We start from the raw sequence: 20,944 nt of genomic DNA on the forward strand, positions 1-20,944 counted from the left end.
CCCTTCATAGTTGTCTACCTTATCATAGTGCTTGACTCATAGTAAGTGTTTAATAGGGATAGTTAGGTGGCACAGTGCCAGGCCTGGAGCCAGGAAGATTCAGCTTCCTGAGTTCAAATCTGGTCTTAGCTTAGCTATATGACCCTGGGCAAGTCATTTACCCATTTACTTCAGTTCCTCAATTGTAAAATGAAATAGAAAGGGCAATAGCAGCCATTCTAGGATTTCTGCCAAGAAAAAAACCTAATGGGGTCACCAGGAGCTAGCCACAACTGAATGACAACAATAAATGTTGATTGATTGTCTTTGTTCATAGTCCTGACTCTGAGGTTCAATCTATGGAAATTCATTTGGCAATCACACTGATAGGGAACTGTTATTTGTTTTTGTTGTTGTTCTTAAAGAAGACCATGAAATCAGGAAGGTGATGCCGTGACAAACACATGAATTGAATTTGAGTGGGGGGGTGCTGTGCTAAGTCATCAGCCTCACTTTTTCCTCAGGAGCTATCTGGTTCTAGTGGTCAGATATAGATCAGGTGACTTTTCCAAAGATGGAGGGATCTCTTTCCTCATAGGCTACTTTGTGGACCAAGGGATGCTGACAAACATTTAATTTATAATGGGATAGCATGACCTTTGTCCTTTGCAGCTCTATTTTTTTTATCATACATTATGATGACCATACTTCCTGAACAAAACCAATTTTGAAAAAGAATGTTCCTTTTTGTAGAACTCTATTTATTTATTTTAATTTATTATTATTATTTTTTTTAGGTTTTTTCAAGGCAATGGGGTTAAGTGGTTTGCCCAAGGCCACACAGCTCGGTAATTATTAAGTGTCTGAGATCAGATTTGAACCCAGGTACTCCTGACTCCAGGGCCAGTGCTCTATCCACTGCGCCACCTAGATGCCCCTAGAACCTCTATTTAAATAACTTTTCTTGAAATTAGGATTGTCAGAAAAATTCAGATGTGTGAATGACTAAGTACTTGGGACTTGGCAGGTGTTTAATAAATGCTTATTGATTGACTGACTCATTGATGTGTCCTGATGACTCATTAATCTACAGGATCAATGGAAAGGACCTTAAAGATCATCTAACCCTAACCCTAATTTTACAGATGAGGAAACTGAGATCTAAGGAGGTAATGTAATTTGCCTAAGGTCACAAAGGCAGCAAGTGACTGAGTTTAAATTTGAACTAAGATCTTCTGCCTCCAAATTCAATAATCTTTTTTTTAACATAAAACATTTTTGAGGGGAAATCACAGAATTGTTTTTATTCTGAAATGAAGAATATTATAAATCATATTATGTTATCACTTAAAAATGTAACCAAATGACTAGATTATCTGAAAGTGTTTATAATTAATTTTCTCCAGAAAATGCCATTAATATGACTCTTTTTTTAAAAAATTCAATTTTATTTTTCAGCTTCATATTCTCTCCTTTCTCTCCAATCTTTTCCTCCACCCATTGAGAAGGCAAGAAATAACAAAACCCATTACAAATATGAAGTCATTCTGTTTATACATATTCTGAAGAAAAAAATTTTTAAAAGGAAAGAAAGAGGAAGGAAATATAAAATCCCACAATCTGCTGCCATGCAAAGTCATAGAGGGAATATTTGGTTCTCCAAGGTCATGTCATATATGTGTGGACCCTGAGATGGAAAGACTTTGAGTCAAACTTGTGTCAGCCACTAGCTGCCTAGCTAAATTCAGAGTCTCAGCAGCAGATTAGCCACCCCCACCCCCCCCACCCCCGCCGCCAAGGTTGCTATGATGTTTAGGGGCTCCCAAAAGAAAATCATCACTCAAGGCATGGAGGAGCTTACCCTCTGTGTCTGTGATAGAGGATTCACATTGCTGAGATTGTTGGTCTTTGCCAATATCAAAGGATGGTCCTTTGGATTCTTGTACCCATATGTATCCTCTTTGTGCATGCTGACTTGCCCATATGCTGATGCAGTGTTGAGGGGCTCCCTAAACTGTGATCAGAGACAGTTCAGTATAGGAAACTTGAAATTAAAGGGCCTGGGCTTGAAAGCTGTTCATTGAAAACTTCATGATTATGGGAGATAGTCCTTCATCTAGGAGTTAGTAGCAGGATTCAAATCTCATGTCAGAAACTGCCTGGACAAGAGTCCTCTCTTAACCCATTTTTCTCATCTGTAAAATGGGGATAATGACAACCGTATTAGGGTTCTTGTGAGGATTGAATGAGCTAACAGCTAAAATACCTTACAAACTTCTAAGAATTACTTAAATGTCACCTATCTGTAAAATTATAGAGTTTATCCTGAACAGTTCTAAATCTATGATCCTATAATTCAGATCCTTAGAGATTATCTAGTTTATTTTACAGATGAGAAAACTGAGGCCCAGCATGGGTAGGTGACTTGAGATCTTAAGTAGGAGATTCAGAATTCACACTAAATTTCTCAGATTTCTCTGCCATCTGCCCCAGACTACTCCCCTACTCCCCTCAACCTCCCTTTCCAGTTTGCTTTTTTGTCTCCCCCATTAGAATGTAAGGTCCTCCAGAGTAGGGACTCTCGTTTTTTCTTATATTCATATCTCCCATATTTATCTGGTACAATATCTGATGTACACTGTTTGTAATAAATACTTCATCTTATATCCAAATCCAATGTTGTTATCCTTGCTTCCCCACCGCATCAGACTGTCTCTTGAGGTACTTCATAGTTCCCAGATTATCAGTGCCCCAAGAAAACTAGCCAGAGCAAGATAGAAGGATTTGTTGTTGTTGTTCAGTCATTTTGGATTATTTGGAGTTTTCTTGGCAAAGTGATTTGCCATTTCCTTCTCCAACTAATTTTACAACTGAGGAAACTGAGACACATAGTGACTTGCCCAGGGTGATACAGTTAATGTGTCTGAGATCAGATTTGAATTTCAGAAGATGAGTCTTCCTGACTTCAGACCCAACACTTTATCTGCTGTAGCACCTAACTGCCCAAGGACGGGGGACAAAAAGGGCCCTAAAGGCCATAGGATCCAGAAAGTAAGGGAAATATGGTTGAGTAGATAGCTCTGCTCCCTAATTTGTATGACCTTGGGAAAATCATTTATCTTGGGCTTCAGTTTCCACTTCCTTCCAGACTCAAAGTCTATGGATTTAGGATGATGGAGGGAAGGGGCACTTATGGTGAAAGCAGTAAGGAAACAACTTGTCCACAGTTAAGATCATTACATTCATTGCCAGTGACAGATGTCCTATTTAGCAATCTTGAAAATCGGGAAACCCAGGGCCTGAGTCTTACACTTAGCTTTTGTTTTTCATTCCAACCTTGCCATGAACTCCCCCCAGATTCTCCCTGGGCAAGTCATTTCTCTTCCTGGGGCCTCTGTTTGCTCATCTATTTAATAAGGGGGTTATACTGGATGGTCTCTAAGACCCTTTCTGCAACTCCAATAGTCCTGTATCCTGGCATGACCTACTGGGAAAGTTCATCTAAATCAAAACATTCTAGGTCCTCAGGGAAGGCAAAAGTTAGTTAGAAAGCAAGTTTGGATAGACAGGCTTCTCTGCTTAAGGAGTCACTGGGCTTCCACTTGAAAAGTTATCCTACCCAAGATCAGCCCCAAACAGGGAGAAAACTACAAGTCCAAGAAAAGAATATAGGGGGAAAAAATTCCTCCTCACTCAGTAGATCCCTATTATAAAATTTAAGCTAAGTTAATTTTCTTTTCATTCATTCCATCATTCAACAAATGTTATTGAGCATTTATGTGTGATTAAAATATAATGGCATTTTAAATTGAATAGGGAAGGTGCTATTTAAAGAAGTCATTCTGAATCCTGGTGTTAATTGCAGCAAAAAGAACCTTGCCAAAGAATTGAGTTCTATTGTGGGTTCTGACACTGATGTGCCATGAGACATTAGGCACAAACAGAGGTATATTAGAGAATTATGAGAATTAGAGAATCTATGCCTCAATTTCCTTATCTTTGAAGAGGAAATAAAACCTGTCCTACCTCTCTCACTGGGTTGCTTTGAAGACTGATTGAAATGGTGTATATGGAAACACTTTGCAAAGTATACAATTGTCAGAGTACCATTTTCCCCACTCTGACCCCCTAAATCTGCTTTTCACCTAAATTTACTATTTCTGTGGAGGGCACCACCACCTTCTCAGTTATCCATGTTTTATAACCTTGAAGTCATCTTGACTCTTGAAAAAATTTTTATTTTATTTTATTTTTCCATCCTTGACTCCTTTATAAATCAACCAATTAGCATTTATGAAACTCTATCGGCCAGCTAGTTAACTATTTGCTTTGGGCATCTAGGTAGCACAGTGAACTGAATGCCAGGCCTGAAGTCTGGGAGACTCATTTTCCTGAGTTCAAATCTGATCAAAGACACTTATTAGAAGGACAAGTCACTTAACCCTGTTTGCCTCAGTTTCCTCATCTGTAAAATGAACTGGAGAAGGAAATGACAAACTTTGTATCTTTGCCAAGAAAACCCCAAATGGGATAAGGAAGAAATAGACCCAACTGAACAACAAATTGCTTGATTAGGACATTCTGGGTTGAGAGTATTTACTCCATGTAGAGTATGAATTATTGATAAGCCTTCAGTCTCAGTTCATAGCTTGGATTCATGGATCCATAGCTTTGGTTCTGATTATATATCAATCTTCTAAGTGCCAAAGCTTATTCCAGACACAGCAGAAAAATGAAGTCTGACTAAGGCTTTTTAAAAAAAAAAACAGACCTGTGATTTCATTAATGTGGAGAGCTCCCAGATTGTTTTTCTTTGTATCACCAGTGCTTACCACAGTTTGCAGGACATAGGTAACTAGACAATGTAGTGGTTAGAACACTGGGGCTGGAGTCAGAAAGATCTGAGTTCAAATTAAGTCTCTAACACTTACTATCCCTGTAACCCTGGTCATGTCACTTAACCTCTTCATAACCTTGATTCTAGAATTAACCAGTTAAAAAACCCATTATCCTTGTCTATCTCTTTGTCTTTCCCTAGGCTAGAAGGCCTCTAGGGGCACCAAGACTGGACCTGGTCTTAGAGGACCTGAATTAAAAATCTGATCTTACTATAAAAACTTAACACTATAAAAACTTAATCTCAGTCTCAGTTTCCTCATCTGTAAAATGGGGATAATAATAGAATCCACTTTTTGTGAAGAACAAATGAGATAATAATTATGAAGGACATTGCCTATTACATAGTAGGTGCTATACAATTGTTAACTATTTGTTTGATTCCTCATGACCCCATGAACCAGCTATTTTCTTGTCTGTTTTGTCATTTCCTTTTCTAGCAGATCACATTTGTCAGCTAGTGATGAATACCACCACAGCAAGGCAGAGATCCATGAGGAACATATGAGTTAAGTGATTTGCCAGGCTCCCACAGCTAGCAAGTATCTGAGGCTGGATTTGAACTCAGGTCTTCCTGGTTCTCCTGGCCCAGTGCTCTATCCATTGTACCTAGCAGCCCCTATTGTTAAACTATGTTATTAATAAATGCTTGTTGACTGAGTGACAGATCAGCATTTCCTGTATGGTCTGCAATTTACTGTATTTGAGAGTTGTCTGGGAGCACTGAGATATTAATTGTACAGGATCACATAGCCTGGATGTGTCAGAGGTGAGATTTGGGTTTAGGGCTCTCTGATGCCAGCTTTTTAGATCACTGAGTCCTAGAATAGAAAGGTTCCTGAAAAATATCCTAAGACAAACTTTCTAGAAATGAAATACATTTTCCCATTGCTTTCCAAGACAATTTCTTCTCTTTATGGTCCTGCTAGACTGGGAAAGAGGAAATATAAAAAAATTCCTCTAAGAGTAGACTAGAGCACCAAGCAGAAGAAATATGACATCTTCCACTCTCCTCAAGGCTGCTTTTGTAATTGTTCAGTCATTCCAGTTCAGTACAACTCTTCGTGACCCCATCTGGGGTTTTCTTGGCAGTGTGATTTGATAATTCCGTCCCTATCCATTTTACAGATGAGGAAACCGAGGCAAACAGGGTTAAATGATTAACCCAAAGTCATATAACTAGTAAGTATTTGAGGTTAAATTTGAACTTGGGTCTTCTTGAATCCGGGCACAACAGAGCACTCCCTAGGGGAAATAGAGTCTAAAACTGGGATTTCACTGATAATATAGAACTCCCAGGTGAGGAAACTTCCTTCACCCATGCATTTCAACAGCACCTTCTCTGCAATGTATAGCTTTAGAGAGTTGCCTAGAGCTGAGCAATCAAATGATTTACCTAGTCATTTGACATAGACAATAATGGGGTCAGAGTCCAGACCTGAACCCAAGTCTTTTGGGCTTTCTGGCCATTGAGCTATGTTGCCTTAAAGCAGCGAAAGAAGAGCTGAAATTTAATTCAAGTGGACAAAGATGCATTATCAACTCTTTGCAAAGAGATAACTAGGAGGGAGAAAAGAGAGATAATGGAAACAGAATGGAGAGAAAGTGTAGTGGAAGAGAGAAAGAGATAGAGATAGAGATCAACAGAAAGAAAGATAGATGGGGAGAGAATGGAGGGAAAGAATGGAAACTGAATGGAGAGAGAGAAATGTAATAGTGAAAGACAGGGTGGGGAGAGAATGGAGAGAGAGAGCCAATGTTTGAATGTTAGTCAGGCCTCTTATCCTGTTCACAGGCCCTGGTAAGAACCATGACACAGCATAGCAGGAGGGGCCCAGGCATTGCCCAGCTTCCCACGGAGGGAAAGGTGACTCTCAGCTGTTTCTGTTGGCACAGACCCATCGGGCAGCTGGCCCAGGCAGGGGGCCATGGGGGGGAATGAGGGCAAAGGGAAGTTTGAAAGTGGTGGGGAGAGACTCTGCTGGTAGAGCAGGAAGAGGTGACAGCATATCTCATAAGGGGGAGGAAAGGAGGAAGGAGGGAGACCTGCAGCTCTGAAGGCATCCCTGAGGCTGAGACTGCAGAGGGGGAAAGATGAAGGGGGAAGTGACCAGTCATCTTGAGTAGAAGGATCCTTTGGCAGAATATTTCTTAGAATACTATTCTGCTGGGGGTAGGTATTTCACTGGTTAGTTCATTCATTTAATTATCTGTTGAGAGCTTACTCTATATAGGACCTTGAATAAAAATAAAGTCACTTTTCCAATTCAAGGGCCACCCTTTTCCTGAAAAGATTGCTGATTCCTTCCAGATAAAAGTGACAGTCTTCTAATTTTCTTAAAGTGCTTTGCCTCTCTCCTTGGTCCTTAACACATCGGACATTGGATTATACTTCTGTACCTCATGTCTTCTTGAGTAGAGAGTAAATGAGTAGAGTAAACTTTTTGAGGGCAGGGACTTCCATATTTGTTTGTTTTTTAATCTTTGCAGTAGAGTATAAGTGTTTGTTGAATGACTTTAAAAAGTATCAAGCATGAAGCAGGGTTCTGCTCCTACTTATATTCTCCTGGTTGTCACAGATACCCTTTTCTTTTGTCCACACTCATGACTAAACTGGTGCAAGGACTCCTCCCCATGAGGAAGCTGGTCAGGTTGACACCTGCTCTGCAATTTCTAGTCTCAAGGGAGTTGCCTGGGTCAGTTATATCTGACTTTAGCCACTGCATTCTCATTGCTGCTTCATTTTGGAAAGAGTTTTTGCTAATATCCAACCCACACTGATTATGAGTGTCACAGGTGAACTTTGAATTTAAGTTTTTCCTGACTCCTATGCAGGCCTTCTATTCTAGACTTTCCTTTTTTTTGCCTTTTTTTTTTTTTTTTTTGGCAAGGCATTGGGGTTAAATGGCTTGCCCAAGGCCACACAGCTAGGTAATTATTAAGTGTCTGGGGTCACATTTGAACTCAGGTACTCCTAGCTCCAGGGCCAGTGCTCTATGCACTGCACTGCCTAGCTGCCCCCCTTCTTGCCTTTCTTAATGAACAATATCCTCACATCCTAACTTTACCCCCAGGACTTCCTCCCTCCTAACACTTCCTATATCCTAGGAGGTGTGCTTCTGGGATGGGCATAGGAAGTAGCCAGAGGACAACGACTGTCTTTCCTACTCTTCCATTTCCACCTCAGTCTCCCCCATTCTCCCAACTACACTGCCACCTACTGAGAAGTGAGTCCAAGTAGTTTATCACATTGATTCAGCTAGCAGAGACATCAAGCCCTGATGAGGAGCTGTCCACCAAGGTGCCACGTGGTCCATAGGTGTACTCCAGGGGAAGAAAGAGCACCGAAACCTTGTGGATCTGTAATTGGGAGTTGTCTTGTGGCCTAGATATGTGCCTTGCTGACATTTTGTTCTATTGGTGCCACTCTTTGTAGAGTAGGTATTTTCTAGATTGGAGGGAGGAACATTTAAATGCACACAATACACACACATGTATGCATACCCTCAACATATGTATTGGACAGGTAAGTAATACATCTATGTAGTCGTATATACTGTGCATATATATGCACACACACACACACACACACACACACACACACACAAACATATAAAAATGTGGGGGAGAGAAAGGGGAGGAAAACATGGTGCATAGAAGACCAGTAAGGAAGACTTGAGGTCAACTCCTATTTCAGAAATTTATTAGTTAAATTATTTGGTCACTTAACCACTCAGCCTTGGTTTTCTAATCTGTGTATATGTGTATATATTTATATGTATTTATGTATATTTCCTATATTATTTTTATTCATTGCTCAAGAACTCTTTCAGAGGGAATCCATTAGTCTGCCTTACATTAAAGTAGCTTCCCATCTATGAAATGAAGGGGAAGGATTAGATGTTCTCCTTGGTTCCTTCCAACTGTGACAGACTGAGATTCTAAGGCAAAGGAAGGTGCGCAATGACCTCTGGAAAGTTCTGCAAAGCCGGAGATGTGCTCCGTGGTGGCGGCCTGCCCCCTTGTGGAGATGGTGTGTATCAGCAGCTTCTGGGCTTTTCCATTGCAAGGGTTTTCTCCTTGCGGCTCCTCCCTCTGTTCCTGAAGAGGGAGGAGGAGGAGGAGCCCCTTTTTCAGGAGGCACCATTTCAGGGCATGATCTGAGCCACAATATGTGGCTTTCCCTCATCATCATCCTCCAAGGGCCTCAGGCAGGGTCCAATTGTACAGGGGTCTGGCATTGAGATTTGTTTCTCAGCTGCCTACTCTGGGGTGGGCTTGGAGAATGGAACGTGGATAGGCTGGAGCTGGGGAAACCAGAACCAGGGAAAGATCTGGCAGAAGGAGTGGAGCGAAAGTTGGGGGTGAGGGGACAGAATGTGAAGGGGGTGGGGGTCACCTTGGACAACCCACTCTTCTTTCTTGGACTTGCCCCTTCCAATCTCAAGCACCTCCCCTGATCAAGACCCACCATCCTTCTTCCACGCCACACTGAAAGGTGTCTATTATATCACCATTTGACATCCTGGGTCTTTGCCTTCATGCAATATGCCCCTTTCCCATCCCAAGGGACCAAGGGGCCATGCAAATGGTTTTCCTGGCACACCGCCAAGCTCCTGCAGTCACCTTTGTCCCAGCACCATTAAAAATGACAGGTTGACTAAAGGAGTCTATCCCCCAGGGACATTGAGCTCAATTCAACTTTCCCCTTCTTTCTGGCTTTTCCTTTATTCTCTGCCCCTCTCCCCAACCTGACCTTAACCCCTAACCTTAATCTTCCTTCTTTTACCCCTTTCTTTCATTCCCTTTCTTCTTCCCTTCTTATTCTTTCCTCCATAGGATCAGAAATTTAGAGCTGAAAGAGATCTTAGAGTTCCTCTCATTCAACCTCCTCCCTCATTTTTACAATTGAGGAAACTGAGACCCAGAGAAGTCAATTAGCTTGTCCAAGGTCACTAAGGCAGTAAGTGGGGGAACCATATTTGAATGGTGATCTTGTCATTTCAGACAGCTCCTATGATTTCAAATTCAACCCTTTTCACAGTGTCTCCTTTTCTCCCCAACCCTCCTCTACCTTGCTGTTTTGATTTCTACCCTTGAGGTCTCCCTCATTCTGGCTGCTCTCCAACCAGGGCCTGTTGGTCTCTCATTTCCCACATAGGATGAAAAGACAGACACACAAGCTTCCTTATTTATAGTGACTAAATGCAAGGTTTCATTTCTGGGGTCCCAATTTGTTTTCATTCAGGGAGAGAATTAATAGGAAGAGGATCAAAATAATTCTGCTTCAAAGGAGTAGCCAATCAGCAGGAGAGAGAGAGAGAGAGAGAGAGAGAGAGAGAGAGAGAGAGAGAGAGAATGTGTGTGTGTGTGTGTGTGTGTGTGTGTGTGTGTGTGTCTAGAAGACACAGCCTCCCCCTCCCCCTCCCCACTCAGTCTGACAATTCACCCTCCAGTCCAGTAAAGCTTTGACCTCTGGCTGCCCGATCTATAGCCTTCATCCATTGCCCCTTTAGCTCCTCAGATTCAGCCCTGAATGAGTAGACCAGACCAGATTGTTGTAGCTGGAACGTTCGGGGCTCGGCCAGGGGCCCACTGGTCACCTGGTACCCCAACAGAGGAATGGAGGTATGAGCTTTCATATCCTGGGAAAGCAAGAAGGCAGAAAGTGAAGTTAAGAAAGAGGAAGGAAAGAAAGGCAGGAAAGAGAGAAAGTAGGAGAAAGGGAGGGAAGGGAGGAAAGCAAGGGGAAATTAATAATGTTTAGTTTTGTTTTGTTTAGGAGTATTCTTCCACTTTGCAGAGGAATGGGAATTAGGGTCCCTCAAAAGTTTTGGGAGCAGGAATCAAAAACTTGTTCTTCATTCTTAGGGAAAAGGTAATCACGCTTAGGTATTGGATTACAAGTCAGGAGTCTTAACTTCAAATCTTTGTTCCACCACTAACTTGCTCTGTGACCTTGAGCAAATCATCTAAGTTTCTGCCCTTCCTCATCTCCATCCCCATGTCTGCTATTAAAAAAGAGAGACATAACTCTATTGCACCCTTCTCTTTGTAATGGATGGAGATATGGAATGTGAAGGTGGGAGCTGGGAGAGGTAGAAAGGGCTATTGAGATGTGAAGGCTGATGATGATGGTTACCTGTGGGGCAGCATAGATGTAGAGCACCAGGGGGTCATCTCTGGAGATAACACACCAGCCTCGGCTGCTGCCCTTCCCCCACTTATCTCCCAGGAGCTGCAGGAAGCTGCACATCAGACTCTGTTCCGAGACCTTCGAAGATTCTTTCTGGGAAATGCACAAAGGCGTCCATCAATTTGTGTGGAACAATCCCCCCAGAGAATTAGTAGAAAGCAATTGCCATCTCCTCAGTTTTCTTTCCTGGAAAAAGAGGAGCTTGAACCAGATGATCTCCAAGGTGCCTTCCTTCTGGGATTGTGTGAGTTGAGAGAAGGGAGAAATCTGTGAAGGCAGGAGCAATCTGGGAAAGCTTCATGGAGAACTTGCTATCGAGGCAAGTTTGGGAGAAGTAAAAAGGGGAAGCAAAGACATTCCAAGTGAGCATTCAAGGTATGGGTGTGCATGTTTGCTCCTGCGTGGATGTGCCAGTGGGCATGTGCTCATGGCTGGAGAAACCCAGTGCACTCTGTGTCCCAGAGAAGATTCCTGAGCCCCAGGGATATCATTGCCACTTCTTAACAATGTAGCACTGTTCAGAGCTGTGCCCTCTTGGAGGAGGAGAGGGAGAAGACATGGAGACCACCCCTTCTCCCAGGCTCTGGAGAAGTTGGGGGTCCAGATATGAGCTTTCAGTTCAGTTAGGGGACTCCCTGTTCCTGGTGGACTGACACAAGTTCATCAGACTGTGAGTTCCTTGAGAGCAGGAAATGGTGGGGTTTTTTTTTGGTCTTGGAATCTATAGCACTCAGCACAGCTTCATAAGTGATAGCTGACTGATCGATCAGCTACTGCTCTGAAACTTATAGCCTTAGAGAATCCAGAGGGGGTAGGGGAGAAGTAGAGTCATTGGGAGGCTGACCATATTTGTCAGTACTTGAACCCGGATCTTTTTTATTCCCAGGTACATAGTTGTCTGCTACCCACTAGATCATAATACCCATTCCTAAAGGTTGGGAGAATATTTTGCCATTAGCAATATGGGGAGCTAACAATAGCAGAGGGGGCAGATCTAGATGACTTGCTTCTTGTCTTCTCTATTGAAGAGTGGGACAGGGGAGTCTTGAAAAGGGAGGGTGGGAAATGGACTGAGAAGTACATCAGAATTCAGAACACTTTGAATCACTGCTTTGCCATCTTCAGTTCTGTGCATAACTTACTTCTAGGATAACAGCAAAAGTGCCTCACCACATACTTGTTTGTGTGGTACTTCTCTGCCCCCAATAAGATTATAAACTTCTTGAAAGCAAGAACTTTCCATCTCTGTGTCTCCTCCCTAAATGTCTAGCAAATCACTTTAAGAATACAGAAAAACACTCAAAAACATTGAATTACATTGGTATATGTATATATGTACTATCTTTATCATTGTTTTTCCTGAAATACCTACATTGGGGCAGCAAGAATTGAAGACCAGGATAGCCCTGCATTTCATGGGGTTGGGTAGAGTTGACAAGATACTGGAAGAAAATGCTAGAAGACTACAGATCAGGGTGTAAAGCAGAACAATAGCAAATTGGAGCATCCAGGACCAGGTCAGGTAGAGGAAGAGAACAGGTGGGGGATGGTCAGAGATAACAGCATGATAGTGTGGGGCCTTGGTTGGATCCAGAGTCAGGAGAAACTGGGGTTTGAATCTTGTTTCTGACACCATGAGCAACTCTGGGGAAGGAAGGAAAGAAGAAAGGAAGAGACAGAAAGAAGACAAAGAGAGACAGAGAGAGAGAGAGAGAGAGAGAGAGAAACAAGAAAGAAAAGAAGGGAGGAAGGGAGGAAAAGAGAAGGAAACTACGCATTTATTAAGCTCCTACCATATGCTGAAGACTAATGCTAAGCACTTTACAAATATCTTATTTGATCTTTACCATAACTCTGAGAGGTAAGTAGCTATTATTTTGCCCATTTTGCAGATGAGAAAACTGAGGCAGAAAGCGGTTAAGTGACTTGCTCAGAATCACACAACTAGTAAGTGAATCAGAATGTGAACTCCCATCTTACTGACTTCAGGTTCAGTACTCTATCAACAGTACCACCTAGCTGCTTCTGAGTCTCAATTTATCTATAAAACAGGAAAAGTAATATCTACCATATAGGGCTGTTGTGAGGATCAGATGAGTTAATATTATGTAAAGTGATTTGTAGATTGGCAAGTTTTACGTGAATGTTAGGTAATAGTATGAGAGACAGGGAAGCAAAATGAGTTGAGGGTCAGTTTTAGAGTTGGAAATATATGAATTCCAGTTCTGCCTCTGACACATAATAGCTGTATGACTCAGGATAAGTCACTTAACTTCTTAGGGCCTTGGCCAACTTCATAAGTCTAAAACCATAAATTAAGTCCCTGAATCTCAGTTTGCTCATATACAAAATGGGGTCATTAATACCTTAGTACCTCTTTCAGAGGCTCATTGTGAGGATCAAATGAGATAAAGTATATAGAGTCTTTTGCAAACTCTTAGGCAAACACAAATGTAAGTGACTACTACTACTACTACTACTACTACTACTACTACTATTACTACTGACACCACTAAAATTATCACCACCACCACTACCATCACTACCACCACTATCACCACTACCACTACCATTACCACTTCCACTACCACTACCACTATCACTACTATTACTACTACCATTCTGTTCTAGTGGTAAAAATTTCCACACTGGGAATTCCCTAGTCTAATGAAACCACAGGTCAGGATTAAAAAAATTCTTACAACACAGAACAAAGGAGGCAGCATAATATAATGACTCAAGTACTGACCATGGAAGAACCGAATTCAACTCCTGACTTAACATATGCTGGCAAAGAGCCCTGTGTCTCTAAAACTCTGGGATACACAACAGCAGTCCATCTACATTGACAGAGAAGGTTTTCTCATTGGGAAGTCCCTACAACAATTAAATCATGAATCTCTACACCAAAATATATGGTAATAGAACAGAAGCTGGATTGGGGAACCTGCTGAATTTACTCATTCCTGTGGGCCCTTTTGTGATTTAGACTTAACATTGGATTTAGAATTGGAGGTGTCCTTAGAGATCATGTTGGTCATTATATAGATGAGAGAACTAAGATCCACTCAGAGTGGGAGTGACATGCCCAAAGTCATTCAATTCATATCAGAAGAAACAGGATTTGAACTCAGGCTCTCATTCCAAAACTAGTGCTCTTTCTGTGACATCACAATTCCTTAAAGGGAAATTGCTATTATATGCTGTCCCATCTATATACTCTGTATTAGCATTGGGTTCATGAAACTTTGATTTGGATCCCAATAGGCACTCAACAAATTCTTGTTGTTAATGAAAGCTATGGAGAAACAGTTGATACAGCATGAGCCAGCATAGGCAAGAGATGGTCAAAGTGGGATATTATGGTATTGCAGAGAGTTGTACTGTCCTGGGTTTAAGGACTGACTCTTCCCTTGTCTTAATTTGTAACCTGTAGGTCTTAGTTATCTCAGTTATAAAATGGTGGAATTTGATTAGATAATCAAATCTAACTCTGACATGCATGGGTTTTCTGGAGATGAAATTCCAGGCTTTAATCATAAACAACATCAAAAATAAGCTCCATTGGTCAAACACAATATTAGTGTAACTGAGGACCTGAGGTCAGTAAAAGATTGGTCACATATTGCCACTCCAACCATATGATCAGAAGTCTATCAAGTCTCAAAGGGACAAGATGAGAGTGTAGATAGCTCATTCCAAACCTAGATCAACCTACCCTGAGTTAGGCAGTCATACCCACCACAGATGTTGGCACTTTGGCCAAAGTCCTACATGCCCTGGTCAGTTTCAGTTCTGTGCCTAACTTACTTCTAGGATAAACAGTAAAAGTGCAGGCTCAATGAATAGAGGGTAAAAGATGTCATCTTTCCATATGGGAAGGCAGGGAAGTCTGAGGGGTATAAGAACTCAGGTTTGGTTTGATTTATTCAATTCCTCTTAATGTGGGCAAAGGTCTATCAATTCTGTCTTTCTAAGTTTATATCAGGGTTAACATATGTGTATTGGTGCCCCCTTTCCTCCTTAATTCTAAGTCAAAATCAGAGTTAAGTCACCTGGAAACTAAAATTCTATTTTGTTCCAGATTATCTAAAACAAGAACCCTAGTTTCCTCATTTGTAAGACCAGGAAATTGGATGAATTGACACAACTCAAAAATTCTCTGATTCTGGATACATTCTGGACTCTGGGAAGATAAGCCCTGACTGTCAGTCTTCCTAACAAGCTCTAAACTAGGGCCAGTCCTGGGGGGTCAGGAGGCCAGGTTGGAGTTCTGAAGATTGTCATTCTCAAAGACCTTCATTCTCAAAAAAGACCAATGACATCAGGAGGGAGATATCTTGACATGAAAGAGAATTGGATTTATGTAGACAGAGTTATGCAAAGTCATCAGCCTCACTTTCTCCTCCAGAGTCATTGGAGTCCAGTAGCAAGACATAGGTTAAAATGACTGGTAATGGCCCTAGATAAAATGGGAGACCTTGACCTTTTTTAAGGTCTTTCCCAGATCTCAGTTTGTCTGAAACAACATCCGTTCAGTGAATAAAGGTTAGGTAAGTATGGATGCAAAAGATAGTCTGGTTTACCTTCACAAAAGGATCAGTCTAAGAGGGAAAGATCCTCAAGGTTTTTTTTGAAAAATGAGGCAAAGGAAACCCAGAGTAGTGAAACCCAGAACTCCTGAACACAGAGTCAAAGTGTTGCTGTTCAATTAGGTCTGACTTTGTGATCCCACTTGGGGTTTCTTGGCAAAGATACTAGAGTAGTTTGCCATTTCCTTCTGAGACAAACAAGGTTAAATGACTTATCCAGGGTTACAGATCTAGTAAGTGTCGAGAGTCCAAATTTGAACTCCGGTCTTCCTGATTCCAGGCCTGGATCCAGATGCCCAGAGATAGAGCAGGCAGAGTCTGAATCCCAGACCAAGAATGGAAGAGGGAACAGGCTTAGTTTGTATCCATTTCCATGATGATAGTGTTTATTTGGCCTAAAAGAACAAAGTGGAGGGGTGGGTGTTAATAGATAGATGGAAGGTGACAAAAGACATCAGAAGGGTACAGGGGAAGGGAGAAATGGATAGCATAACTTTAGGAGTCTTCCTCACCTCTAGGATCCCTTTCTTCTTATCTTCCTTGTCCTCTGGCAGTAGGTTTCCAGTGAGGAAGACATAACACTCCAGGCAGACCCGATTGAGCCGATTGTCATCATATTTCAAACTTGCTCTGTAATCAGAGCACTTAGCACATACCACCTGTTAAAGAATTGGGGTCAGGGTCTGGGTAATGCAAGTTACTGACCTAATCCATGACTGGGGAGTATATGTGTCTATTGATTGGAGGCAGTTCATGGTAAAAGAAAGAGACAGGGAGAAGAGGAAGGATAAGCAATGGGAAACAAAAAAGTAGCAATCAATAATATTTACTGCCTTCTTCCCTTCTTCAAAGTACAGAGCTGAAACTTAGAGGAGGGCAGTTGAGGCTCTGTCCAAGATGCCAGCATCTATGGTGGCACAACTTCCTAACCCAGGAATGGGACAGATGGGGCAAAGCTTTCTTTCTTTTATGGGAAAGCACACAAACAGGTAAGTCACTTCCAGGTGAGGTCTGGGTTCCCTCTCCCAGAAAAGGGGTCAATACTGACAAATGTATCATTTGTAGTTACACACTTTTGGAATAATTGAAGTCATAAAATGAATGAATGAAGTCTCCAAAAAGTGAATGTAGAGAAACAAGATCAGGATCTTTGGGGCTGAGTCCCAGAAGAGGAATAGTCAAGGATAATGAGGAAAAAAAGTCAGTAAAGGATAGAAAGAATAAAAGAAAAGATAAGGGAGGAAATAGGGCTAGGACCATGTCTACTACTTTTATATTGCCCCTAGAATTATAAGCAGCAATTCTGGCCCTGGGGACAAGGAATTAAATTAAATCAATAAGCATTAAATGCCTCCTTGCCTAGGGAAAGTAGCAAAAACCATTACAGAAGTCAATTTTTTAATTCATGATTTAAAAGTAACATAAGTAATTAAGTTATATTTAGTTGAATGGGAGAGAGGAATTAGTGGGTATAGTCACTTCTGGTTGCTGAGCTACATGTGTTCCATTTTTGCACCCTTTAATTTCATTGACTTGGGACAAAGCCCTGATGTCCATATCCTAGTTCTGACTTTATGCTTTCCTCTGAACACAATGCTGAACACTGTGGTTTCCAGTAAATGTTTATTGATTTACTGAAAGAGACAAATGACTGAGAACCAGGAGGGATAGGTGAGGGAAAGAGGAAGGTAATGAAGGTAAGGAAAGGGAAGAGGGAGGATTGGTACTGCTCACATAGCCACAAGCTCTGCAGTGGTGTCGTCTCCGGGTGAGGGCATTGAAGGGTGTCTTGCAGCGCATGCACATGGTCACCATTTTGTCACGGACCCACTGGGGTGCTCGGATACCCAGCTCTTCAGACTTCAACTGAGCAGAGGGGTGGAGATTTAAAAACTTCCTAACCTTTTTTCCCCAGCTCATCTCTCATCCCTTATTTAACACTTCATATTATCCCTAGACTTGATCTGAAATGTTAACTCTGAGGAGTATCATCTCTATTTGACAAATGAGAAAACTGAGGACCATGGAGGTAAATGACTTGTCCCTGGTCACACAAACTAGTAGCAAAGCCAGCATTCAGACTCCCAGCCAAGGGCTCTGTCCCCTGAAACACATTCTTTTCTTCCCCTGGGCTGTCTCTTTCACTCCCTTCCTTCCTCAATGTTTCTGTCCTACCCTTCCTGTGCCTGGTCCTCCTTCGTAGTTGATCTCCCCCAATCTCCCAGCACCTCTTGTGTCACTATTTCCTCTGACCTAGAGAATATGCTTTAGAGAAGGAGTTTTTAAAACTTTGAGGTGTCCTGGACCTCTTTGGCAATGTGCTGAAGCTTATGGACTCCTTTCCCAGAATACTGCTTTTAAATACATAAAATAATATAGGTCAGATTACAAAAGAAATAAATTATATTGAAATAGTTATCAAAATGCTAAAACAAAGAGAAAGTTCACATACATCTTCCCAATCCTGTTAAGAACCTCTGCTATAGAACTATAAAACATCCTTCACCTCATTTTATAGAGAAAACTGAGTCACAAAGCAAGGAAGTGATTTGCCCAAGGTCATAGAAGTGAGTAGCAAGTCTGGGAATCAAACCCAAGGTCTTTAAATTTATTATTACTATTATTATTATAACTAGCATTTATATAGTGCTTTAAGGTCAAATACAATCTCATTTTATACTAACAACAACCCTGGGAGGTAGATGATAGTATCCTTACTTTTATTTTAGTCATTTCAGTTGTGTCCTATACTTTGTGACCCCATTTGGATTTTATTGGCAGAAATATAGATGAGGAAACTAAGACAATTAGAGTGAAGTGACTTGTCCAGGGCCACTGAGCTAGGAAGCATCAGTTTTAACTCAGGAAGATGAATCTTCCTGACTTCAGGTCCATTGTGCCACTCTGCCACCTGCCCTATCTTTACTTAATCTGCCTTATCCTTACTTCAGATGAGGAAACTGAAGCAGATAGAGGTTGCCCAGTTAGCAAGTGTCTAATGTCAGATTTGAGCTTAGGTCCTTTTGACTCCAGGTCCCATGTTCTTTTCCCACTGTTATACTGTCTTGTATTTGTTCAGTCACTAATTCCTTGCTGGAATGGACTCTCTTACTCAGAACTGAGTTGCAGGGAGAAAATCCTAAAGAAATACAGTTCAAAAATGAAATTTCAGATATAGGGAAGATGTTTTGGGGATGGGGATGGGGAATGGGAATGTAGAACTTCCTACATTGCCTAAGTGACTCTACCATGTGTGAGGTGGGGAGAGGAGTGGAGTCATTCTTTGGGGCAGGGACAAGATCCAGTATATTTACCTGTTGTTCCTGGATGTCTCCCTCAGGCCCCTGGACAGCAGCTTTGAAGGTTTCATGCCGCTTACCAATTTGGTCAATGGCCCGTTGGCAAGCCTGGGTATAGAAAGAATAGTCTATTACTTGTAATGATCAATTCCCCATATCCAAGGACCCTTGATCTCCCAACAGATCCATCTCTCTTCCTTCCCTAGTTATCTACCCTCTCTTTTAGAGCCACCCAATAGCTTGGGAAATTTCAAGGGTCTGAAATAAGATGAATTCACTAGCTAGTATCTACCCTGGGCCATCAAAGGCTGAACATAAACACCTTTAAGTGGGAAGGTCCCACTGACTAGTCTATTAGTCCTCACACCTCAAGCAAGACTGAGGGATAGTTCAGAAAAGAAACCTCAAAGGTTCCTTTGGTTCTTTTTATCCTATATAAATTCACTCTATCATTCAAGGTTCATCTCTAGTCACCTCTACCGGGAAGCCTTCCTTGATTACCTATATGTTCTACTCTTCATGATCTTATTTAGAGTTTTCTTGGCAAAGATACTGGAGTGGTTTGCCATTTCCTTCTTCAGCTCATTTTACAGATAGAAATGGAGGCAAACAGGGTAAAGTGATTTGTGCAGGATCACACAACTAGAAAGTATCTGAGGTCAAATTTGAACTCAGGTACTACTGACTTCAAGGATGGTACCTTTGTCACTACACCATCTAGCTGGTCAATGGCATCAATGAATCAGCAAGTATTTATTAAGTGCCTGCTATGTGCTAAGCACAGTGCTTATACACATGAAGGTGAAATTGTGTCTGCCCTTAAGGGAATCACAATTTTCCTAAGAGGCAAAATGTGCCAACACTGCATAAAGATGATCCAAGGCAGGATGTAAGGGACCAAGGAGAGAGCATGATGATTGAATGACTGAAAAGATCCTTCCTTATTTAGCTGATGGTCCTTGGGGAGGTGAGAGTTGGGACAGGCACAGCCAGAGACTTTGGTTCCATTCACTTGGCAAAGGGAGAACAAGGTCTGAGGGAATGTTTGTGAGCTGGGGATAGCAGGATAGAAAAGCTGGAATGGGGCTCTCTCTGCTGAAGTTGTGACTGCCTCTTCCCCTCCCAGATCCCCAACTCCCAGATAGAAGAGGGTGAGATTACCTGGATCCAGGTGTACATTTCTTCCTGAGACCTGCCCCCAAAATAGGATATATATATATGTTAAGGAAAGTTGGGCTCCATCTCCCCATCACCATAGTCCCCTGACCCACAGGCATCCTGTTTGCTCCCCACCTCATGCCTTGTAGGGGACCTCAAGATATCTTACTGGGCTTGTAGTTCCAGGGTCCTCTGTTTCCCTGACACCAAGAAAGAGTGGGGAAATTCCACATCATTCAGTTCCCGGACCTAGAGAGTAAGAAGAATTATTCAGGAACAGTAGCCAGGAATTCCACTGAGTACACTGGATCCTATCCAGTTTGGCCTTGACCAGGCATATAACAAAAGAGGAGAAGGTAGACCGTGTGCAACTTGGAGAAGAAGTGGTTGCTGCTTTCTGGTCCACTGCTGGACAAGGTACAAATAATGGAATCTCGAATTGGACAGCATCTACTCTCTGCAGAATCACAAAATCTCTGAGTTGGGGCAGCTAGGTGGCACAGTGGATAGAGCACTGGCCTTGCAGTCAGGAGGACTTGAGTTCAAATATGGCCTCAGACACTTAATAATTACCCAGTTATGTGACCTTGGGCAAGTTACATAACCCCAATGCCTTGCAAAAAAAGAAAAAAAAGCTATGCAGAATCTCTAAATTTTAGTAGAAACGTAATCCGACCTCAGATACAAAATAGAATCCTCCCTACAATCTACCCTAATGGTGGGTATCCAGCCTCTGTCTGGGTACTTCCAGAGAGAAGTGGCCCCTTCTACTTTTGCACCAATCTTCTTATAAGAAGGAGGAAACTAGGGAGTGCCATAGTAAT

The 20,944-nt window shown here is 41.8% G+C and overlaps 1 protein-coding gene and 1 long non-coding RNA gene across 4 annotated transcripts in view; one reads left to right on the forward strand and one right to left on the reverse strand.

Moving 5' to 3' along the window:
- Positions 1-6,390: 6,390 nt before the first annotated feature.
- Positions 6,391-20,944, reverse strand: part of FGD2 (FYVE, RhoGEF and PH domain containing 2) — a 52,837-nt gene continuing 38,283 nt past the window's right edge. For 2 of the 3 annotated variants that reach the window (XM_074236390.1, XM_074236389.1), the window contains exons 9-15: positions 20,290-20,369; positions 20,124-20,154; positions 18,978-19,070; positions 17,398-17,529; positions 16,176-16,322; positions 11,018-11,164; positions 6,391-10,520 (exon numbers count right to left, since the gene is read on the reverse strand). In XM_074236390.1, coding sequence (XP_074092491.1) covers positions 10,308-10,520; positions 11,018-11,164; positions 16,176-16,322; positions 17,398-17,529; positions 18,978-19,070; positions 20,124-20,154; positions 20,290-20,369 — 843 coding nt within the window. In that variant the 3' untranslated portion in view covers positions 6,391-10,307. The remainder of the gene's footprint in view (positions 10,521-11,017; positions 11,165-16,175; positions 16,323-17,397; positions 17,530-18,977; positions 19,071-20,123; positions 20,155-20,289; positions 20,370-20,944) is intronic. The other variant, XM_074236388.1, reaches the window with a different exon arrangement.
- LOC141523312 (uncharacterized) overlaps positions 12,137-20,944 on the forward strand; it is a 47,633-nt gene continuing 38,825 nt past the window's right edge. Inside the window, exon 1 of the long non-coding RNA XR_012478453.1 lies at positions 12,137-16,652. This is a non-coding gene — a long non-coding RNA (uncharacterized LOC141523312). The remainder of the gene's footprint in view (positions 16,653-20,944) is intronic.

This window comes from Macrotis lagotis, chromosome 5, assembly GCF_037893015.1.
Source record: "Macrotis lagotis isolate mMagLag1 chromosome 5, bilby.v1.9.chrom.fasta, whole genome shotgun sequence".
Lineage (NCBI taxonomy): Eukaryota > Metazoa > Chordata > Mammalia > Peramelemorphia > Peramelidae > Macrotis > Macrotis lagotis.